Below are 19,416 nucleotides of genomic sequence, written 5' to 3'. Positions count from 1 at the left end.
CATTTAAAAACAAAAGCATCTCCCCAACCCCTTAAAATGGGGCGCGGAGTGAGGAATCGGCCCAGTTGCGGCCAGCCAGCGCCTTCCTCCCTTTTGCGCACGGTTTGCAAACAAAGCAATATATAGGAAAGAGGGGCATCGATCCCAAATTAATCCACCGAGGAGGGACGGAGAAGCCTCGGCAACGGCCAGCCTGGATTTCTGTTCAACTAGCATATTTGTTAATGATTCCAAAGGGTGGGAAGGGGGGAAGGGGGGAAGGGGAGGAGAGGGGGGGAGGGGAGCCCCCCCCTAGCAATTGCTCAGGTTTGTTCAATTTCATATCGCTAATTTCGAAAGGCAACCCTCGCAGATGCTCATTGCAATATCCGCCCCGCATTATCTTAGCTAATAAATTTGACCTATTGTTCGTTTGTTAAAATGATGTCACCACGGAACAGTCCCTAAGCTCCTATTCCAATGAATTAGGCCTTTATTGAAACCCGGGAGCCAATGGGAGGAGAGAGGCTTGTTTGGGGTGGCCAATGGCAGCTGCGGGAGAGAAATTAGAAGCAGGAACTCCAGGTTTGGTTCAAAAAAAGATGACAGAGAGCCTGGCGAGCTGGACCAGTCTTGGCAAAGTTTCAGTGTGACATCCATACAAACCAAGAGGACCTTACATGGATCTACTGTGAAAAAAGGAAGGGGAGCGTTTTTATAGGGGAATTCTTACGGTGTTGTTGTGTGTTTTTTTTAGGTTTTTTTTTTTACCCCTTCTCCTTTCGTTCGAGCCAATATTTCTAATTCACCAAGGATGGATCAGCCAACGAACACGCAGACCCCGCACCAACACGAACCCATCAGCTTCGGGATTGATCAGATTTTAAACAGTTCCGACCAGGAGACCCCTTCCCAACCCGCCCCGCGAGGATCAGACGTCGGCGGCGGCAGCGCGAATTACCTGGGCAGCCCCGTGGGCAGCCGGACGGGCGCCCCGTACCCTTCTCTCCCAGGCGCCTTCCCTGGCATCGGGGCGCCCTTCGAGGACTCTGGATCTTACAGTGTGAATCTCAGCTTGGCTCCATCTGGCGTGATCAGGGTGCCAGCTCATAGACCCATCCCTGGGGCAGTGCCACCTCCCATTTCTAGTGCCATACCAGCCATGCCAGCTGTACCCAGCCTTGGCAGCCTCAACTTCCCTTGGATGGAGAGCAGCAGGCGGTTCGTCAAGGACAGATTCACAGGTAAGCGGAGGGATGGTTGGGTTGCGAGCAGGAGGGAAGGGGGGGGTGTCTCAGAGGCACGACCCCGGGAGACAGAGAGGACGAACGTCGGCCCACAAGTTCTTTTGGCAGCGTGTTTCCAAAGTGCTTCTAAAAATTATACTGATATATTTGAATATACATACATACATTGCGCACACAGACACTCAACCTCAATATCGTGCAGCTTCAACAGGGGGAAAGAAATCTCCTTTAAAAAAACCAATTCAATTCAGTTTTGTGCGTCGAGGAGGGAGAGATAAATATTCCCATTTTGCTGATGTGTGTATAAGTGAGGGAGACGCTTGATCAGTTTGTGGTACCAAACTGGGGTTTCAGTATTTGGACGGCCCTCTCGGCAGGACCAGGACTGAGACATAAACATTCTACTTATTCCCTTTTTAAGTTTGTTTCTTAGGGATTTCTTTTTTCTTTTCTTTAAAAATCGCCGTAAATAGTGACAGCATGGAAAGCTGTCCCCACGCCACAAACCTGAACCGACCCCCCGCGCTCAGAATTCAAAGCCCCGATTCTAATACATGATTTTGTGGGGCTGGTTTGTTTAAATCGCAGTGTACAAGTAGAGAGGGGAAGGCGAGGAAATCGCCGTGCCTAATCTGATTACAGAATGTAAGAGGGAGGTGGAGAACAAGCAGCTAAAAACTAAATGAGAAAGCTAGGGTGGTAATTTAAATATCTTCGAATCCAATGCGGATTAGAGGAAACGGGGAGATGGGCATGGTTAAATCCCCTTGTAAATAAGCCCCCTCCCCTTATGAATGTGGTATTATTTCACTTCAGGGTGAAGGCATTTATTTGTGGAGAGAGAGGGATTTTAGTTGAGGTGCCCATCAGCAAATCTTAGGATAAGCAGGCAGAGAAAATGAATGTGATAACCCTGTAAACTATATTAAATATGATTAACATCATCATCATCACTTGCTGGCTTGGTGAGTATATTTCCTAGCCAGGAATGTACTCAGTTTGGCCAGTTCCTGATAACGAAAACTATTATTTCCATTATTTCCTACCAGCTTCGCCTCCATCCATCTCTCTTTCTTTCTTCAAGGCTGTTCTTAGCCCGTCCCTGTTTTGGGTGGGTGGGTGGGTAAGATGTGCTTTTTTTTGGTCTCTACACCACATACCTTAACTTGCGCGCCCGCCTTCTCTGTGATTCGAAATTAATGGATCCAGAATAACTTCGATTCTCTTTCACAAAGTCTCTCTAGGGAGGGCTTGAATCCCCACGTCAGCCATAAACATGGACTGGATGGGGGAGGGTGGTCATGGGCGGGACAAGCCACCCACTTTTGCCACTCGCCTAGTTACTGGGGAGGAATGTCACGCAGCACTAAGAGAATTAAACTAATCCATGTTAAGCGCACTTGAATGGGCGCCTCAAGGCGCTCTCCTCCTGCGCTGCTTTCTTTTCCGCGTCTAAGTGTCCAACTCTCGAGGCCTGCTAAGATGCTTCCGCAGCGGAGTTTATCGGCCATCAAAGCACAGTTGGCATATAGAGGGAAGAGAAATGACGCCCCTCTGCCCGCTCCCTCCCTGTGCTGCCCTGGGGCCCTCTAGCCTGGTTGGGGTAGCAGGGCTCCCGTCTGTTTCCCTCTCTGCGCCCCGTTCCTTTGCGCGTCTCTCTCACCCTGCCGCGTCTTCTGTTCTAGCGGCGGCGGCGCTCACTCCTTTCACGGTGACGCGGCGGATCGGGCACCCTTACCAGAACCGCACCCCGCCCAAGCGCAAGAAGCCACGCACGTCCTTCTCCCGGGTGCAGATCTGCGAGCTGGAGAAGCGCTTCCACCGGCAGAAGTACCTGGCCTCGGCCGAGAGGGCGGCGCTCGCCAAGTCGCTCAAGATGACGGACGCGCAAGTCAAGACCTGGTTCCAGAACCGCAGGACCAAGTGGCGGTGAGTCGGTGGGTCAGTGGATGGCTGTGGGGTGGGGGACTGAATGAGTAAATGGGTAGGGTGGGGAGGGAGCAGGATGCCTAGGGATCGGGGCCTCCTCTGCTTCCTGCCCTGACACCTTTCTCTGTCGCCACAAATGGAATTGGTGAAAGGAGTGGTGCTGAAATGGACAGCGACCGAGGAGGAAGAGCGCTGCGCTCTGATTCTAGCGGCCTGTGACTTCTCGTTTGCTGGACAGAGTGGTAGAAGCGAAATTAAATAGAGCCGTAATTTATTCGGGGAGCTGGTGAGAATCTTTTCTCCCCACACCGTGATTATGAAACACCCTTTCTCATGCTACAGAGCTCAACGCCAAATCCCAAAGTCCTTCCACAGGCATCCCGCGCTATTTTGGGCCCATCCGCCTCTCCCCGACTCTCTCTCCCTGAAAAGGAGGCGTTTGCCCTCCTTCCTCCGGCATCCTAAACGAGTGATCCTGAAAAGCGGAGCACGCACACATGGAGCCCGTTCCAGATGTCCCCTTCCATCCAGCGACCTCAGGCCCACTGGTTTGGAAGGCAGGATCTGGGTAATGACGGGAAAAAAACAAACCAGTTGCTCACTCTACGCACATTCTGTTCACAATAAATGCACCACAGTGTATCTATGGCGTTTTTGTTTGTTTTGGTAGAAATTAAGGAAGACGACCACAGTGCGAGGCAATAATAATAATAATAATAATAATAATAATAATAATAATAATAGTCAGGCGAGGTGGTGACGGACACGGGCTTACGTGGCATTTAAAAAAGGATTAGAGATTGTTTCCTGGACAAAAGGCCTCTGTGTGCCAGCAATGGGGGAGCTTGAGATCTTCCAGTTGTTCCTGGACTCCCATCATCCCTAACCATGGGCTACCTGGCTGGAGCTGATGGGAGTTGGAGTCTAACACCCCCCCCCCCACATTCCTTGCCTTTTGCTATGGAAACCAAGCAGAACTTCCAGGTTGAGAGGCAGCGTATCTCTAAATGCTGGGCGCCTGCTGAGACGTGGGAGGAAGAAGGGCTGTCGCTTTTACCCCTTGCTTGTGCTGCCCGGATGATCGCTGTTGCAGGTAAAACGCTGGCGCTTCTGATTTACAGTATTTGGCTTTCAAGCGCGCAGAGGCACAGAGAAAACAGTTTCCAGGGCCCATTGCCATGGTAAGGGTCAATGGGAAAATGGAGTTGGGGGAAAGGGTTAACTACCTTCCCATGCTCCATGGTCCCAATTCAGACCCGCCCTCTTCCCTGATTCTTCTTGTCCTAACGAATCCCGGGGTTCAAACATGCCTTTGAAATCACCTGTGTTCTGTGACCCTCCTAGAGAAAAATGAAATACACCCACGCAACACCCCCAAACAGCTGTCCCAGTGGCGCAAACGGAGCGCAGGACTGCATTCCAAATCCTCCACTCCGACCGTCCATTTACTCTTTACACCAACGCGCAAGGCTGAGCTCGGAGCGCAGTAAATAATATACTGTACCCACCCTTTTATTTCCCCAAAGTTTTGGCGCCTTGATTTGCTCTTCAAGCGTTCTTGAGAGCTATAGGACACACATACTGTATATATACACATATATTTGTGTGTGTGTGTGTGTGTGTGTGTGTGTGTGTGTGTGTGTGTGTGTGTTTGAATGGCAACACCCTACTCGGAAGTAAACTCTGCTGACTTCCGTGGAAGTTCTTGCTTTTCCGAGCAAGCAGGGCGCAGAAGGCTCCAGCCTTTGGAGGTCGGATCTGCTCTCCTGGGAGGTTTGCTCGACGCCCGTCGGCTCAGAAGCGTTTCCACTCTCGTTTGAGGCTGCAAACCGCTTCAAGGCCGCTGTTACTTGGAACGCTTTCTTTGTATTGGCGACGCTGACTACGCCTCGTCCTCCTCCGCTGTAGGACATCCGATTAACGGAAATGGACTCGCTTTGCGTTTGCAACGAGCGCCTGGGCCCTCGGACAAAAATGCCGATATAATTATTGTATTTGTTAAGGGCACGATAACGTGAATGCTACGCTCATATTAATGCTATAAAAACTATTATTATTATTATTAGCTATTCTTTTTAAAATTATTTTTTATTGAAACCTTTCAGCATAGACTACAATAAAAACAGATCAATCCAAAAAGGAAAAAAGGAAATAACATGAAATGTTATCATTATTTGGATTAAGATATCTAAATCCCGGGTCACAAACTGGAAACATTACAAGAGGGAACAACCGATTCCGTTCCCTCTGGAAATCTGTTGGACAGGGTCCAACGCACAAGGTTTCTATTTCTTCCTAAGCCCGCCTTTCCCCAGGTTTGGGCCGCTGTCTTATTTGTAGGGTGTGTGGGGGGAAAACCGTGGGGATCCACTCTTGGCATCTCGGCGCTTCATAGCTTCCAGGCTCCTTCGTTTAAATTGCGACCCTTAACAATCGGAGGTTGGGCGAGAGCAGGGATTCGGCGCTGATTTCCTACCCGCATTCATCACCCTGCGCCTAAAAACAAACCTAGAATAAAATAAAATAAAAAACCTCGACCGCCTACAATAATCATTGAAATGTTTCTGGACATTTTATGCCGTGCTGATTCAGAGTCCGCATGACGCCTATTAATTTGTAGCAGCGCAAACGGCAGGTCCGGAGACCATTTCGCGTCGCTTGGCCACCAAAACGAGCGAGCAAAGTTCGTAGGAAAATGGGCTGCAATAGATGGGCTGATAAATACAAAAGCTCCTCCCTTTCCCCTCCAGTCTCTCTAAAAACGAATATCCACCCGCCAAAACAAAAGCCTTTTAATTCAGCTTTCGAAAAGAAAGCCTTTCGGTCTGAAAAATGCGAAGTAAGTTTAAATTTTATTTTATTTTTTGGTTATAAATTTGGGCGTGGGGAGGGGGAGAAGTGAGGGAAGTTTTGTAGCTGGAAATTGTTTGGAAAGGGGAGAGAAAACCCTCCTTACACACCTCCCGTTATTGCAAAGGGCTGTTTTCCACATTTGAAAAATCAAAGCACTGTTCCATTTCCCCCCGTCTCGCCCCAGATGACTTGAGGGGCTCCTGACGGATTCAGCCGGTCATTTACGGCTCTTCCCGGTCCCCCGCGGCTAGGTCAGAAATCATGCGCCTCTTTTCGAAAACTCAGGGTTTATTTTTGTTCCCCGCCCCCGAAATCGATGACGACGATTCCGATCCCCTCCTATGGAAATGCAACCGGCGTTTCAAGAACTGACCAGCCGCGGCGAAGGCCGCGATCTGCGGCTCAAAGAAGAGGCCTCGGCCGCTGGATCGGTGCCCCGCAGTTTAAAAAATACCAGGATCCGGAGGGATTCCTGGGGAAATGCGTTGGAAGGCGAAAACCCTTGTTGAATTCCGGTGGCGATTGCGGGGCAAGAAGGAAGCTTTCTCGCGAGGAAGTCGCCCCGCGTAGAAATCCGCGGCTCGGATTTCCGGGGAAACTGGCCTAGCTGCGCAGATGCGGGAGGAAGGGTTTTTCCCCCCATCCCGGTGCCCCTTCGACTCCGTTTTTTGAGCGGCCACAGGAGTCAAAGTAGTTCAGGGATTCCGGTCCTCACCCAGTCGACCCGTTCCTACTTTTCCAAACGGCGGTGAGTTCCAAGGAAGCTTCCCGGCGGCGCTGAAAAGCGCCAGGACTTTGGTCAACGAAGAAAGGCGTTTAGCACCGAGATGTCCCATCCGCGGACATTTCAAGGATAATTTGCGCCTGGTTTGGTTAATATTGGGCAGGCAGGCTATTTCCACTTGGCTTCCCGGGCTAGTGACCTCTGGGAGCGCCTCCAAATTTGGCCCAAATTCAGGAGAGATCGCTTTTGGAGAGCGAAGCATGTCCCCGCGCCTGTGTAGACGCGCCACGTCTCGATCTCAAGTCCCGGGCGCATCATATCGCGCTTTCCTTTTCGTCGCGCTTTCTTGTTGGAAGGGACAAGCGACGATCCATAAACCAGTTGGGGCTCGGAGACTGAAAGTTACGGGTGCGGGAAAGCAAGGCTAACGCCTGCGCTAGTTGGGCTCAAGGAATCTCAAATCCACGGGCTGCGGATCGGGCGCTGAGTCGGCCTAGAAACCAAGTCCTTCGGATTAACGGGTTCATGTCTCGCCCAGGCCTGACCTCCGTGCCTCAGTTTCTCTCCTGCAGCCCTCCCCCCGCCCATTTACCCTCGAATTCCTCTGATAAACTCTAGTACAAAGCGGGCCTTTCCTGCCCCACTTAAATTATGGGAATGCCCAGGTTTGCGCGCAGGTCTACGTTTGCTGGCTTACTTTGCGGGAGGGAGGAATGGGATGGGGGAGTCGCCTCTTTTAGGGGTGGTATTGCTCTGCTTTGGAGAGCGTAGAGAAGGGATTTGGGGGGGGGTGTCGTCCAGTTTGGGAAACGTTGACATGTGCGGCTCTCGTGTTTACTGAACGTCCCTCCTGGTTTTCTCGCGCCAAGTTTCTGGTGCGCGCCCGGCCTTGATTTGTGGGCGGCAGGTGCGAAGCAGTAGCAGTTGGAATAAATCGCGGAAGAAGAGGCACTTTTCTGCTTCTTTGGAGGGGCGGAAAAGGGAGGAGGTGGTGTCTGTGCCACGATCCGGTTAAACTAGCCGGGGGCGATTCCTTGACGCGCCTGTCGCTTGGGGCGCCCAGGATGGGGGAACGGAAAGTCCTCGACGTGGTGGGATGGCCGGCCGCCATCTGAGCCCCTCTGAGCAAGCTGCGCTCCCTGAAAGTCGCACCCCCCTCTCCCAGAAGGCAGAATTATTATTTAAACGAATAAAAGGACCGTGTTAATTCGGAGCCCGTGGAAACTGTTCCGGCGAGCCAAAGGCCCGCCACTGTGCACCCGCTTGGGAGTAAAGCTCCACCGAACCCCTTCTTTTCTTCCGAGGAGGCCTGAGTCGCGCTGCTGCTCGACCGGGGGAGTTGAGCAAACGTAACCCCTTCTGAGTAAACCCGGGGCCCTCTCTCTAGGCTGCAAATCCTCTCTGCCCGTCTTTATGTGACGCTCAATCCCCTGTGAACTCGGTGGGGGAGGCCTTCTGAGTGAGCCCGGATGGAATTTGCGCTGTCCAAAGAGAGAGAGAGAGAGAGAGAGAGAGAGAGAGAGAGAGAGAGAGAGAGAGAGAGAGAGAGAGAGAGAGAGAGAGAGAGAGAGAGAGAGAGAGAGAGAGAGAGAGAGAGAGAGAGAGAGAGAGAGAGAGAGAGAGAGAGAGAGAGAGAGAGAGAGAGAGAGAGAGAGAGAGAGAGAAAGAGAGAGAGAAGTGTTTCGTTTGGGCTGGAAGGAAGCGGCCGGCCGGTGGCGCAGGAAACCTTCGGTTTCCCCTCGACGACCACGGAAGGCGAGCGTGGGCTTTGCTTGGGCGTCGGCGGCTGCCTAGCGAGGGAATATTCTGAGCTGTGCCTTTTTTCCTCTTTAGGAGACAGACGGCGGAGGAGAGGGAAGCCGAGAGGCAACAGGCCAGCCGGCTGATGCTGCAGCTGCAACACGACGCCTTCCAGAAGTCCCTGAATGACTCCATCCAGCCCGACCCGCTCTGCCTGCACAACTCCTCGCTCTTCGCGCTGCAGAACCTCCAACCCTGGGAAGAGGAAGGCTCCAAGATCCCACCCGTCACCTCCCTGGTGTAAAAGGATCATGGCCCGGGCCGGCGGGCGGGCCTCGGAAAGGCAGACACCCTCCTCCACCTCTCCCTGCATGAACCGAAGGCCGAAACTCAGCAAAGAAGGTGCTCCGACCAAAAAACACAACCGCAAAAAGGACCGAGGACGGGAAGCGGTCAGAGTACGCGTGCGCGCTGGCCGCGGGGAGAGGTAATCCCACTTCTGACACCACTGTTGCTGCCGCCGCTGGCGATGGACCCTCGCGGAGGCCCTCTGTATCCCTGGAGGGGACTGCATGGATTATTGTATGAGGAATGCTCTCTCCAGCCATATTCCTACCCCTCCACCCTGCCCACCGCCGCCGCCACCAAGCAAGAACTACTTGGATGGTTCTTGCCAGTTCTACGCTCCTTCCAACCTTGGAGGTTCCCCCAAGCCTCTCTCGGCGGCCCAGAAGCGAGAGAGAAGATCTCTCGCCTCCCCCAGCGAAAGGCAAGAACCCCACCGTATATCTGAATTTTCCAAGGGCCATTGACAAGCAAACAAGCAAGCAAGCAAGCAAGCAAGCGAACGAACGAACGAACAACAAAACAAACAAGAACTTTGCCTCGGTGTGTGTGTGTGTGAGTGAGCGAGAAACTCTTGGCTACTGCGCCAGGAAAACCAGGGCGCCCCCTCCTGCATTGCCCCCCCCGGCAGGGCTAGATCCCCGCTTCCCTACTCACCCGCAAGTGTCGATGGTGCGCGGGGGGGGAGTACCGTCTTTCTGGGAAAGGTCTTGCCGGGTGCCTTCCGTTGCCCAGGCCTCCCAGTTCCTAATGGTTGGTTAATGGGGGCCGTCGAGACGAAACAGCCCCGACAGACATCGCAGGGATCGGGCGTCTCCCAGCGGTGCCCCCGAGACGGGAGAAGGTGCGGGGGCGGAAAGGAGGAAAGGGGGTCATTTCTGTGTGTGTCTGTAAAAAAAAGAAAATGTGAATAATTTAATTTATTTATGCCTCGAGATGCCGAGCACTGTTAATATGCAGAGAGAGGACATTGATATTTCTATGGAAAGCGGAACAAATATTTTAGGTTGGCTCGAGGAGGAGAATATAAGAGGGGGCGCGCTTTTCTCCTTCCTCCGGCTCTTACCTTGGAAGGCCGGCCCTCCCACCCCGAAAACCACTTAGCAAAGGAAAATAAATCCATTATCTTAAGGAACCCTGTTAAGCTGAGAAGCCGCCCGCCCCCAGCTGTCTCCCAGGCGAAGCTAACGCCACCCGTAATTTATTCGCCACGGTAATAAGGGCTCCCCTTTCACGCCACGCAGATTTTCGGTTGCCTTTATTATGATTATTTTTCGCCCCAGCCTCCCCTTTCTGGCAGGATACGAAGATGGAGCGAGGCTGGTTGGAGCGGGGTGGTGGTGGTTGGGGGAGGGGGGCAAAACAGAAAAGAAAGCTGCCTCCCTCCCCATGTTCCCCCCCCCCCAAAAAACCCATTGCGCAGCCGATGCCCTTTGCCCGCGACTGAAGTGGAGAGAAAGCGCCTTATGTTTCATAATAAAACTACGAAGGAAGAATGGAGGTTGATCCAGACCGTGTATAATACTTTGTACTTGCTGAAAGGTGTAAATAAACGTTTTCTTTAAAAATGGTTCTGGTCTGAGCTGTGATTTAAGGGAGCCTGAAACCTGGATTTTGATCGGCTCAAGTGGACTACTAGGGGCTCAGTGTTTTCTTCTGCGCTGCGCAGCTGACTCTTCCCCTTCAGCGTCCCCAGCCGGAGAAACATCTGTCCCCATCATCACCTGCTGGTCCTTTCCACCTTAGCTGCAGAGCAGGTGGTCTCCCACCTGGCTGGAGTCTCCTCTCCTAGGTGTGCGTGCGTGCGTGTGTTAGAGAGAGTTAGAGAAAGAGAGAGAGAGAGAGAGATCAAATTCCCTAAGCTTTATGCAAGAGCTAAAACAGGGGTCGGCAACCTAAAGTCCATGGGCCACAAGCGGCCCACGGGGGTCGTTTAATCGGCCCTGAACCGAGCCCCCGCCCGCTGTGCTAAACTGGCGCAGTGCGGCGCAGGGACTCGCTTCCGTGGCACCGGAAATCGCCGGCACATGCGCTCACTTCGCTGGAGTGAACCGGCCCAGGCGAGGTAAACCTTGCCGACCCCTGAGCTAGAAGCTTGCCTAACCCTTCCTCCCAGCATCTGAGAGCTGCAGAGACCCACGACTTCGGGAGAGCCCCAGGTGGTATCTAGACACATGTAAAGAACGCTGTGAAAATGCTTTAAAAAGTTTATATATACCGGTATATGTATATTGAATTTGCCACTTGCTTGCCATCGCCATCTTGCGTCACATTTGCATAATGCGCTTAAAATGTCACATTTGCAGCTGTATAGCTGAGTCCCCCAGGCTCCTCCTCAGAGCAGTGATCCACTTTGGGGTTTCTGAATGGGAAAGCCAGGGGCACAGCTGTGTGGGAGCAGGTGCAGTGCTCCATGGGGTCACCAAGAGTCGGACACGACTAAACAACAACACCTTGAAGAAGGAATGCCAGCAGGCGCAGCTCCTCCTCCTACGTACTTGTCTTGTCACGAAATCCTCTCCTGGGCAATTATTACAGGCACAAGAGCTCTCATGGGTTGTGAGAAGCCGGCTTGCAGGGCTGGGTGAACTTTTTGTCTCCAAATGTTGCTCAGGCGCAGTTCCCATCACCCTGCCTGACTGGGGCTGAGGGACTTCGCAAGATGTGGCAGATTGCTCAGATCTGGTGGCTGTGATGCCCAGCTGGGCCACACCTGACCTAAGGTGGGTGGTGTAAATTTTCCTAGTGCCTCCTTAAACCACAATTAATATTATTATCATTAGTAGTAGTATTCAGCAGTAAAGTAGGGATTGGGGGGGGGGGAAAGGATGGGTACAAGTTAAGAATAGCTCTTATCTTTTTGGGCTGCAGGTCACTGAAGAGAAGTTTCTCCAAATGGGGATCACACAGAAACGATAAGAGGACACTGTAATAAAAGGTCCTTTTTGTGATACAAATGATGCAATGATTTCAAAAAGTCTCTTCTATATGTGGATTTATTTATCAGGTGAAGCGTGTATGTCCAAATGGGGAGCCAGGGATAGCTATAATAATAATAATAATAATAATAATAATATAATAATAATAATAATAATTTTCATTTATACCCCGCCCATCTGGCTGGGTTGCCCAAGGCACTCTGGGTGGCTTCCAAGACATAAAAAACATAATAAAACATCAAACATTAATAGTAGCAATCTGATCCAATATAAAAGTCAAAATAGCTTTGAAACAAACAACTTATGTCAAACAAAGCAACATTCAATAACCCTTTCGAATCTAATAGTAAACAGTAAAACTAAGCATCAGCAAATAGTAATTAAACAGTTCAACCACAATAAAGAATTGCCAATATAATCAATAAAGGTAACAGAAAACCACAATGCATAAGATCAGGCATCCCCAAACTGCGGCCCTCCAGATGTTTTGGCCTACAACTCCCATGATCCCTAGCTAACAGGACCAGTGGTCGGGGAAGATGGGAATTGTAGTCCAAAACATCTGGAGGGCCGAAGTTTGGGGATGCCTGCATAAGATAAAACAAAACATACAAAACCCATGTAAAAGGATCAAATTGAGAAACAAAGAAGCACAACCTATAAAACTACTGTATTAATATATCCCTTCTCATCCCAGCTGCTGCTGTTGTCAAAGGCATAGTCTGGGGAAAGGCTAGGTGGGGCAAGGCAGGTGAAAACATCATTGCCTGATGAGGAACAGAAAGTCTCTCTCCCCTCACTTAGAAAACTAGCCTGTCAAGGAGCTGGCTAGACCTCAGGGCTTCGCCTTCCCATGGTTTTGGCAGAAAGGGAAGCCCTCACAGCTGCCCCCAGCTGTGGCCTTTCTGCAGATGGGGATGGAAGGGAGCTGTGGACTTGCGGCTGGCTTGCATGGTCAACTCTTGATTGCCAGACTTGAACTGCCTCACCCTCTAGGGTGGTAGGCATAGCTGCCAAGTTATCCCTTTTTAAAAGGGATTTTCCCTTATGCTGAATAGGCTTCCTCACGAGAAAAGGGAAAACTTGGCAGCTATGGTGGTAGGTGTTGGGGAGAAAAGCAGGAAGAAATGAAAGAGGGTGGCACTAGAAGCAAAAGAGGAGGTGCGATGCTTTAACGGCACATACATTTTACTTACATTTCCATGCACCTTTTCTCCAAGGCACTTGTGGTTCTTCTCCCCCCTCTTCTTTTTGCCTGTCGAGGAGGAAAGAGAAGCTTCTCATCCACCTCCATTCACCTGTCTTGCATGGAGCAGCAATCTGCTAAGGAAGTGATGGTCCTTCTAATCAATTGGCTATAGTCAGCTGTTGACTATAGTCAGTTTTCTATAGGTGTGGATGCCTGTTGTCTTTGTCCATGGAGTTTTCTTGGCAGGGATACTGGAGTGGCTTGCCAGTTCCTGCTGCAGGTGGATCACATTTAGTCAAAACTCTCCACTATGACCTGTCCATCTTGGGTGACCCTGCACAGCATAGCTCATAGCTTCTCTGAGTTATTCAAGTCCCTTCGCCACGACAAGGCAGTGATCCATGATCACTGCAGATGGTGACAGCAGTCACGAAATTAAAAGACGCCTGCTTCTTGGGAGAAAAGCAATGAAAACCTAGACAGCATCTTAAAAAGCAGAGACATCACCTTGCCGACAAAGGTCCGTCTAGTTAAAGCTATGGTTTTCCCAGTAGTGATGTATGGAAGTGAGAGCAGGACCATCAAGAAGGCTGATCACCGAAGAATTGATGCTTTTGAATTATGGTGCTGGAGGAGACTCTTGAGAGTCCCATGGACTGCAAGAAGATCAAACCTCTCCATTCTGAAGGAAATCAGCCCTGAGTGCTCACTGGAAGGACAGATCCTGAAGCTGAGGCTCCAATACTTTGGCCACCTCATGAGAAGAGAAGACTCCCTGGAAAAGACCCTGATGTTGGGAAAGATTGAGGCTACAAGGAGAAGGGGACGACAGAGGACGAGATGGTTGGATAGTGTTCTCGAAGCTACCAACATGAGTTTGACCAAACTGCGGGAGGCAGTGGAAGACAGGAGTGCCTGGCGTGCTCTGGTCCATGGGGTCACGAAGAGCCGGACACGACTAAACGACCAAACAACAACAGGTGTGGATGAGTAGTGATCCTGAGATATGTTAATCTCTTTCCCCCCATGTCACCTAGACACCAGAGTAAGATAGACAGACAGACTGACTGACTGACAAACAGAATGAATATATGTTGAATATTGAAGCCATTTTGCAAATGTTTTAGACTAACTCTTCCCAGCAGGCGGCACCTATCCACTTCAGGAGAGGTGATGCTTTTAACCTTGCTATCTAGGAATCCTGATACCCAAGAGCTCTCTCTCTCTCCAGTCAAGAACTTTCTTGAGGACTCTCCTCCTCTGTTCCTCATCCCTTTTGTTGCTGAAGGAGGTACTTTCACCTTCAAGACCAGGAACCCCAAAGAATGAGGAAAAAATATTAAACTCTCTTTCTGCAACCTACCAGCTGGCCCCCTTTAACCTTTAACCTCTGTGCCCCCTTTAACCTTTCTGCTTTGAATCTCAGTCAGGCATGGGTGCAGCCAGGATTTTTTTTTGCAGAACCTCAGTTTGCTATGTATTTTTAAATTGATTTTTATTTATTTAGGGGGCAGCTGCCTCTCCCTGCCCCCTTGGTTATGCCCATGCAGTCAGACCCCTCTTTCTTGCCCTCTTCCCTCCCTTGCTGTGCTTATTTCTTCCTCTTTAGTTGTCTCAACCCAAAATCTCAGACTCCCGCTACTCTCACTCATCTCAGCCACTGTGCCAAAGCGTCCCACCTTTCTTCTGATTTCAATATGAAAACTCCCCCCAAAGTCCCAAAGCCCCACATCCCAAGCCTCCCTCATTCCCCTTCCTTTATGGTACAGCCTTCACCTCTTCAACCAGCACCCTCACTCCCCTTTCTCTGACCACATCCTAGTTTTCCTGTGTGTTTCTAGGAAAACTTCTAAGAATAACCGTTGTACTCATTTTAACTCTCCTAAACTGAAGCTGGCGTTTGCCTACTGTTTTCTTTTCTTTCTTTCTTTTTGTAAATAATTTTTATTCATTTCATCCTTAACACCAAAACAACAAAGAAAATACAAATCTCCACAAAAAACATACACAGATAACAAAACAGAAAAAGAAAAAAGAAATCAAAAAACCATTTTCAAATCTTAACATATCTTAACAATATAAAAAGTGGGGACTCCCTCGGGCCCCCCACTGTGGTTCCATACTAGTCAAATTTAGCAATTTCTACTATATTAACTCATATCTAATTTCATAACACTTTCCTCAAATAATTATCTTTAACCTTTCCAAACCTGCAGCTTATTTACACTTCTAAAGCTAAACATATTATTCTATCCTGACATATTTCTTTAGATAAACTTTAAACTTCTTCCAGTCTTCTTCCACCAACTCATCTCTCTGGTCGCGTATTCTCCCAGTCAGCTCAGCAAGCTCAATATAGTCCATCATTTTCATTGCCTACTGTTTTCTTATTTTGTTTGTTTTCTATTGTAGTCAATGTACTAATTCCCGTTCGCTAGCCTAACGTTTGCTTCTGATTTATCTCTGCCCTCTGCGTTAAGTTTTTGGGTGCCAAACTCTGGAGCGTATCCGGGTCTCGATGACGAAAGATCCGTAAGATGGAGTGTTGGATTGTGTGCGAGAAGTTCAGGTTCGTGTGCAAAAAGTGCACATGTCGTAACCACGCAGTGTGCACACAACGTACCTTCTCCAATATATTTATTCGCAAACACATGATTGCTCTTCCCTTAGAATTTGCCAGTCTACTGAGGCTACAGATTGAGAGTGTTTGTGTGTGGCAGCGAGGGTGGAGCCAAGGAACACCAAATACAGGCCAATATTTACAAGCTTCTCTTCCCACACCCCCATTCAGTGTGAAAATGGGGTCCTTTGTCCAATGTGAAAATGGGGTCTTGCCTCCCCGTCGTTTGTAATGTGAGCTCTTCTTTGCTGGCCTGAACTCTCCAAGCCTCTTTCAATAAGCTGCATTTATTTTGTGGCATTGATTGCTGGATCTCTGCCACCCGATCCATCTCAGGCAGGATGTTTCTGACTCTGAACATCTTTTTAAAAAACCTGCACTCTTAAAACGAGAACTTGCCCAGACATGCTTCTTCTTCCCAGGATCCATCAGAAAGAGATGAAGGCTGAATGTTTGCAGTGGTGTTTGCAAAGTGCAAAGAAAGTTATATTCAGTTCCGGGGCCACTTCTAAGAGGAGGAACTGGTTTATCAGTCATTCCCCCTCCCACTTTCAGGGAACCAGAGAACTGTAGGCTAGAGACTGTAACACTGATCTTTTGAAATAAAAATAAAAAATCCTTCCAGTAGCACCTTAGAGACCAACTACCATAAGTTTGTCATAGGTATGAGCTTTCGTGTGCATGCACACTTCTGCAGATACCTGAAGAATCTGAAGAAGTATCTGAAGAAGTGTGCATGCACACGAAAGCTCATACCTATGACAAACTGGTCTCTTAAGGTGCTACTGGAAGGATTTTTTATTTTTATTTTGACTGCATCAGACCAACATGGCTACCTACTGATCTTTTGGTCATTTGTCAAACTATAGTTCTCGGGATTCTTTAGGCAAAGCCGCAATGAGCATCAAATCCATGTACATTTTCAGTGCACATATCTAATATGCCTTAGAACAGGGGTCAGCAAACTTATTCTACGGGGGGCCGGTCCACTGTCCCTCATACCTTGTGGAGGGCCGGACTACTATCTGTCTGTCTGTCTGTCTATAGCATCTATCTATATCATCCATCTATCTATCTATCTGTTGTTGTTTAGTCGTTTAGTCGTGTCCGACTCTTCGTGACCCCATGGACCATAGCACACCAGGCACTCCTGTCTTGCACTGCCTCCTGCAGTTTGGTCAAACTCTTGTTCGTAGCTTCGAGAACACTGTCCAACCATCTCGTCCTCTGTCGTCCCCTTCTCCTAGTGCCCTCAATATTTCCCAACATCAGGGTCTTTCCCAACATCAGGTAAACAGGCACAACGTTTGATTGGCAGAGCTGCCACCGCTCGGCCTCTTCCTGCCGTCGCCATTGCCGGGAGTCTCAGCTTCGCGGTGGGTTCTGGCTTCGCAGCGCAGGCCGGATTTAGGAGCCAGGTGGGGGCCTGATCTGGCCTGGGGGCCTTAGTTTGCCGACCCCTGCCTTAGAAAACTAGAAAGGAACTTCTGTTTGAGAGACAAACTTTACAAAGTCCAGAAAATTGTCAAAATTGGGGTTGTTTTTTGTTTTATTATGTATTTTGTGTTTTTACATTCCGATTTTATGTTGTAACCACCCTGAGACTTGCAGGCAAAGGGCGGGATACAAAACAAAAAACTAACAAAATGCTAATGCTAATACATCTTTGTGTTGGTGTAATAATAATAACCTACCACAGCTCATATCTGGGTGATAAAAACCATCTCTTTCTTCTCTCTTTGGCGATCACTCGAAGCCAAGTAAGATTGTCTTCCATAAACACGGTTTTAACAATGAGTCCATAAGTGACTGTGGAGGCCAATTCTGGATCCACACATCCTTCCACGGTGGGGACATTGGTTCCCCGGTGGGAGTTGATCATGGTGTGGATTTGCCAAGCGTGCCTTCCTCTTAGCACGTTTCTCCCTTGCGTTTTGAGTTTGAGTGTCTTCAAAGTTCATGACACCTTTGGTAAAGGCTGTTGTCTGTGTTTCTACTACATTTTTTTAGATCCAGCGAGTGAGGATAAAAACTTATGGCACTGGGAATTAGAGGGTACAGTCCTTTGTGATCCCTGCTGATGGTTTATGACAGGCATCCCCAAACTGCGGCCCTCCAGATGTTTTGGCCTACAACTCCCATGATCCCTAGCTAACAGGACCAGAGGTCAGGGATGATGGGAATTGTAGTCCAAAACATCTGGAGGGCCAAAGTTTGGGGATGCCTGGTTTATGACTTCCATATTCATGTTCAAATATCGCCATGTTCAAATATATAAAAGGATGTCATATAGAGGAGGGAGAAAGGTTGTTTTCTGCTGCTCCAGAGAAGCGGACACGGGGCAATGGATTCAAAATACAAGAAAGAAGATTCCACCTAAACATTAGGAAGAACTTCCTGACAGTAAGAGCTGTTTGGCAGTGGAATTTGCTACCAAGGAGTGTGGTGGAGTCTCCTTCTTTGGAGGTCTTTAAGCAGAGGCTTGACAGGCATATGTCAAGAATGCTTTGATGGTGTTTCCTGCTTGGCAGGGGGTTGGACTGGGTGGCCCTTGTGGTCTCTTCCAACTCTATGATTCTATGATATTCACCAATCAGGACTAAGGATCCCAACCTGGAGCACTGAATCAGCCGAAGGGTGGTTCTAGCTGGGCTGAGTTCGACGAGGCACCCAAAACTGGAACAGAGCCATAAAACTGCCTGCCACTGAGAGTGCTGTGTGCCAGGCTCATGAAGGATTGCTTTAATTATTTGAATTTAATTTTATATTTAATTTTAATTAAGGATTTTATTTTATTTTTACTAGGAATTGGTGTTTTTTGACTAGGAAGCAATTTGGGAATCTTTATCTTCTGGGACCATTAACTAAAGGCAAAAAAACAATTTACATTGCAAAATATTGCAGTGAATCTTCGTCGCCTACAGAGGCACTCCTGTTTGGGGTTCCAGTCAGGCAGTCCTCATTCTCTTATTTTCTTTTCTTTTTTTGCCCAAGTGATATGCTCCGTTCTTCACTGGCTGTTTTGTTTTTAAAATATTTTTGAATGCTTAAAAAAAATTAAGATTTTTGTACTTCTTTAAACTTTGAGATTTCCCCGAGAATGCCGATTCGTGTCAGTGGCTTTGTTCTGGATAGAAAATCCATCATCACTCTCTGCCTGAGTTGACTATTAGAAGGTCTGATTAAACATGACACCTGAGCTTTTCTTTACTGGCAACCACAATCGCCCTGTTGTCTTTTGCTCCAATACTTTGGCCACCTCATGAGAAGAGAAGAATCCTTGGAAAAGACCCTGATGTTGGGAAAGATTGAGGGCACTAGGAGAAGGGGACGACAGAGGACGAGATGATTGGACAGTGTTCTCGAAGCTACAAACATGAGTTTGACCAAACTGCGGGAGGCAGTGGAAGACAGGAGTGCCTGGCATGCTCTGGTCCATGGGGTCACGAAGAATCGGACATGACTAAACGACTAAACAACAACAACAACAATCGCCCTGCACAGACCAGAAACAAGGTTTCCTAGGACAACTCAAAGCAGACCTGAACCCTCCTGCGCACATTATAAGGCAGTGGTTCTCAAATTTTTCTCTCTGGGCCACATTTTCAGAAGACAAATTTGCATGTGCCACATGCATAATTTTTGTTATTGATAAGAAATACATTGGAAAACAAAAAAGAGCCAAGTCCTAGCAGTGCTTGATTTATAACAAAGAACACAACTACTTTATAATATGATTGTGGAACATCCAGAAAGTATAAAACAATGCAGCTACATAAGAACACGAACCATTCCCAAAATAAAACTATAAATGAGCCTTTTAACTATGTACCTTATGTATAGAAACTCAG

The 19,416-nt window shown here is 48.8% G+C and overlaps 1 protein-coding gene across 1 annotated transcript; it reads left to right on the top strand.

The window, feature by feature from the left end:
* Nucleotides 1-731: 731 nt before the first annotated feature.
* Nucleotides 732-10,374, top strand: TLX3 (T cell leukemia homeobox 3). Its single transcript, XM_035110148.3, has 3 exons — nt 732-1,223; nt 2,912-3,155; nt 8,566-10,374. The coding sequence occupies exons 1-3, from the start codon at nt 794-796 to the stop codon at nt 8,774-8,776; spliced, it is 885 nt and encodes a 294-aa protein (XP_034966039.1). The 5' UTR covers nt 732-793; the 3' UTR covers nt 8,777-10,374.
* Nucleotides 10,375-19,416: the final 9,042 nt, after the last annotated feature.

This window comes from Zootoca vivipara, chromosome 3 (assembly GCF_965207765.1).
Source record: "Zootoca vivipara chromosome 3, rZooViv2.hap1.1, whole genome shotgun sequence".
Taxonomy (NCBI): domain Eukaryota; kingdom Metazoa; phylum Chordata; class Lepidosauria; order Squamata; family Lacertidae; genus Zootoca; species Zootoca vivipara.
This window is presented reverse-complemented; position numbering and strand designations above follow the sequence as displayed.

What these genes read in the sequence shown, in the direction of transcription:
- TLX3 (XM_035110148.3), top strand. Translation starts at nt 794, where the DNA reads ATGGATCAGCCAACGAACACGCAGACCCCGCACCAACACGAACCCATC. An exon ending in CGTCAAGGACAGATTCACAG is followed by an intron (nt 1,224 to 2,911) that starts GTAAGCGGAGGG and finishes CTTCTGTTCTAG; the next exon opens with CGGCGGCGGCGCTCACTCCT. An exon ending in AACCGCAGGACCAAGTGGCG is followed by an intron (nt 3,156 to 8,565) that starts GTGAGTCGGTGG and finishes TTTCCTCTTTAG; the next exon opens with GAGACAGACGGCGGAGGAGA.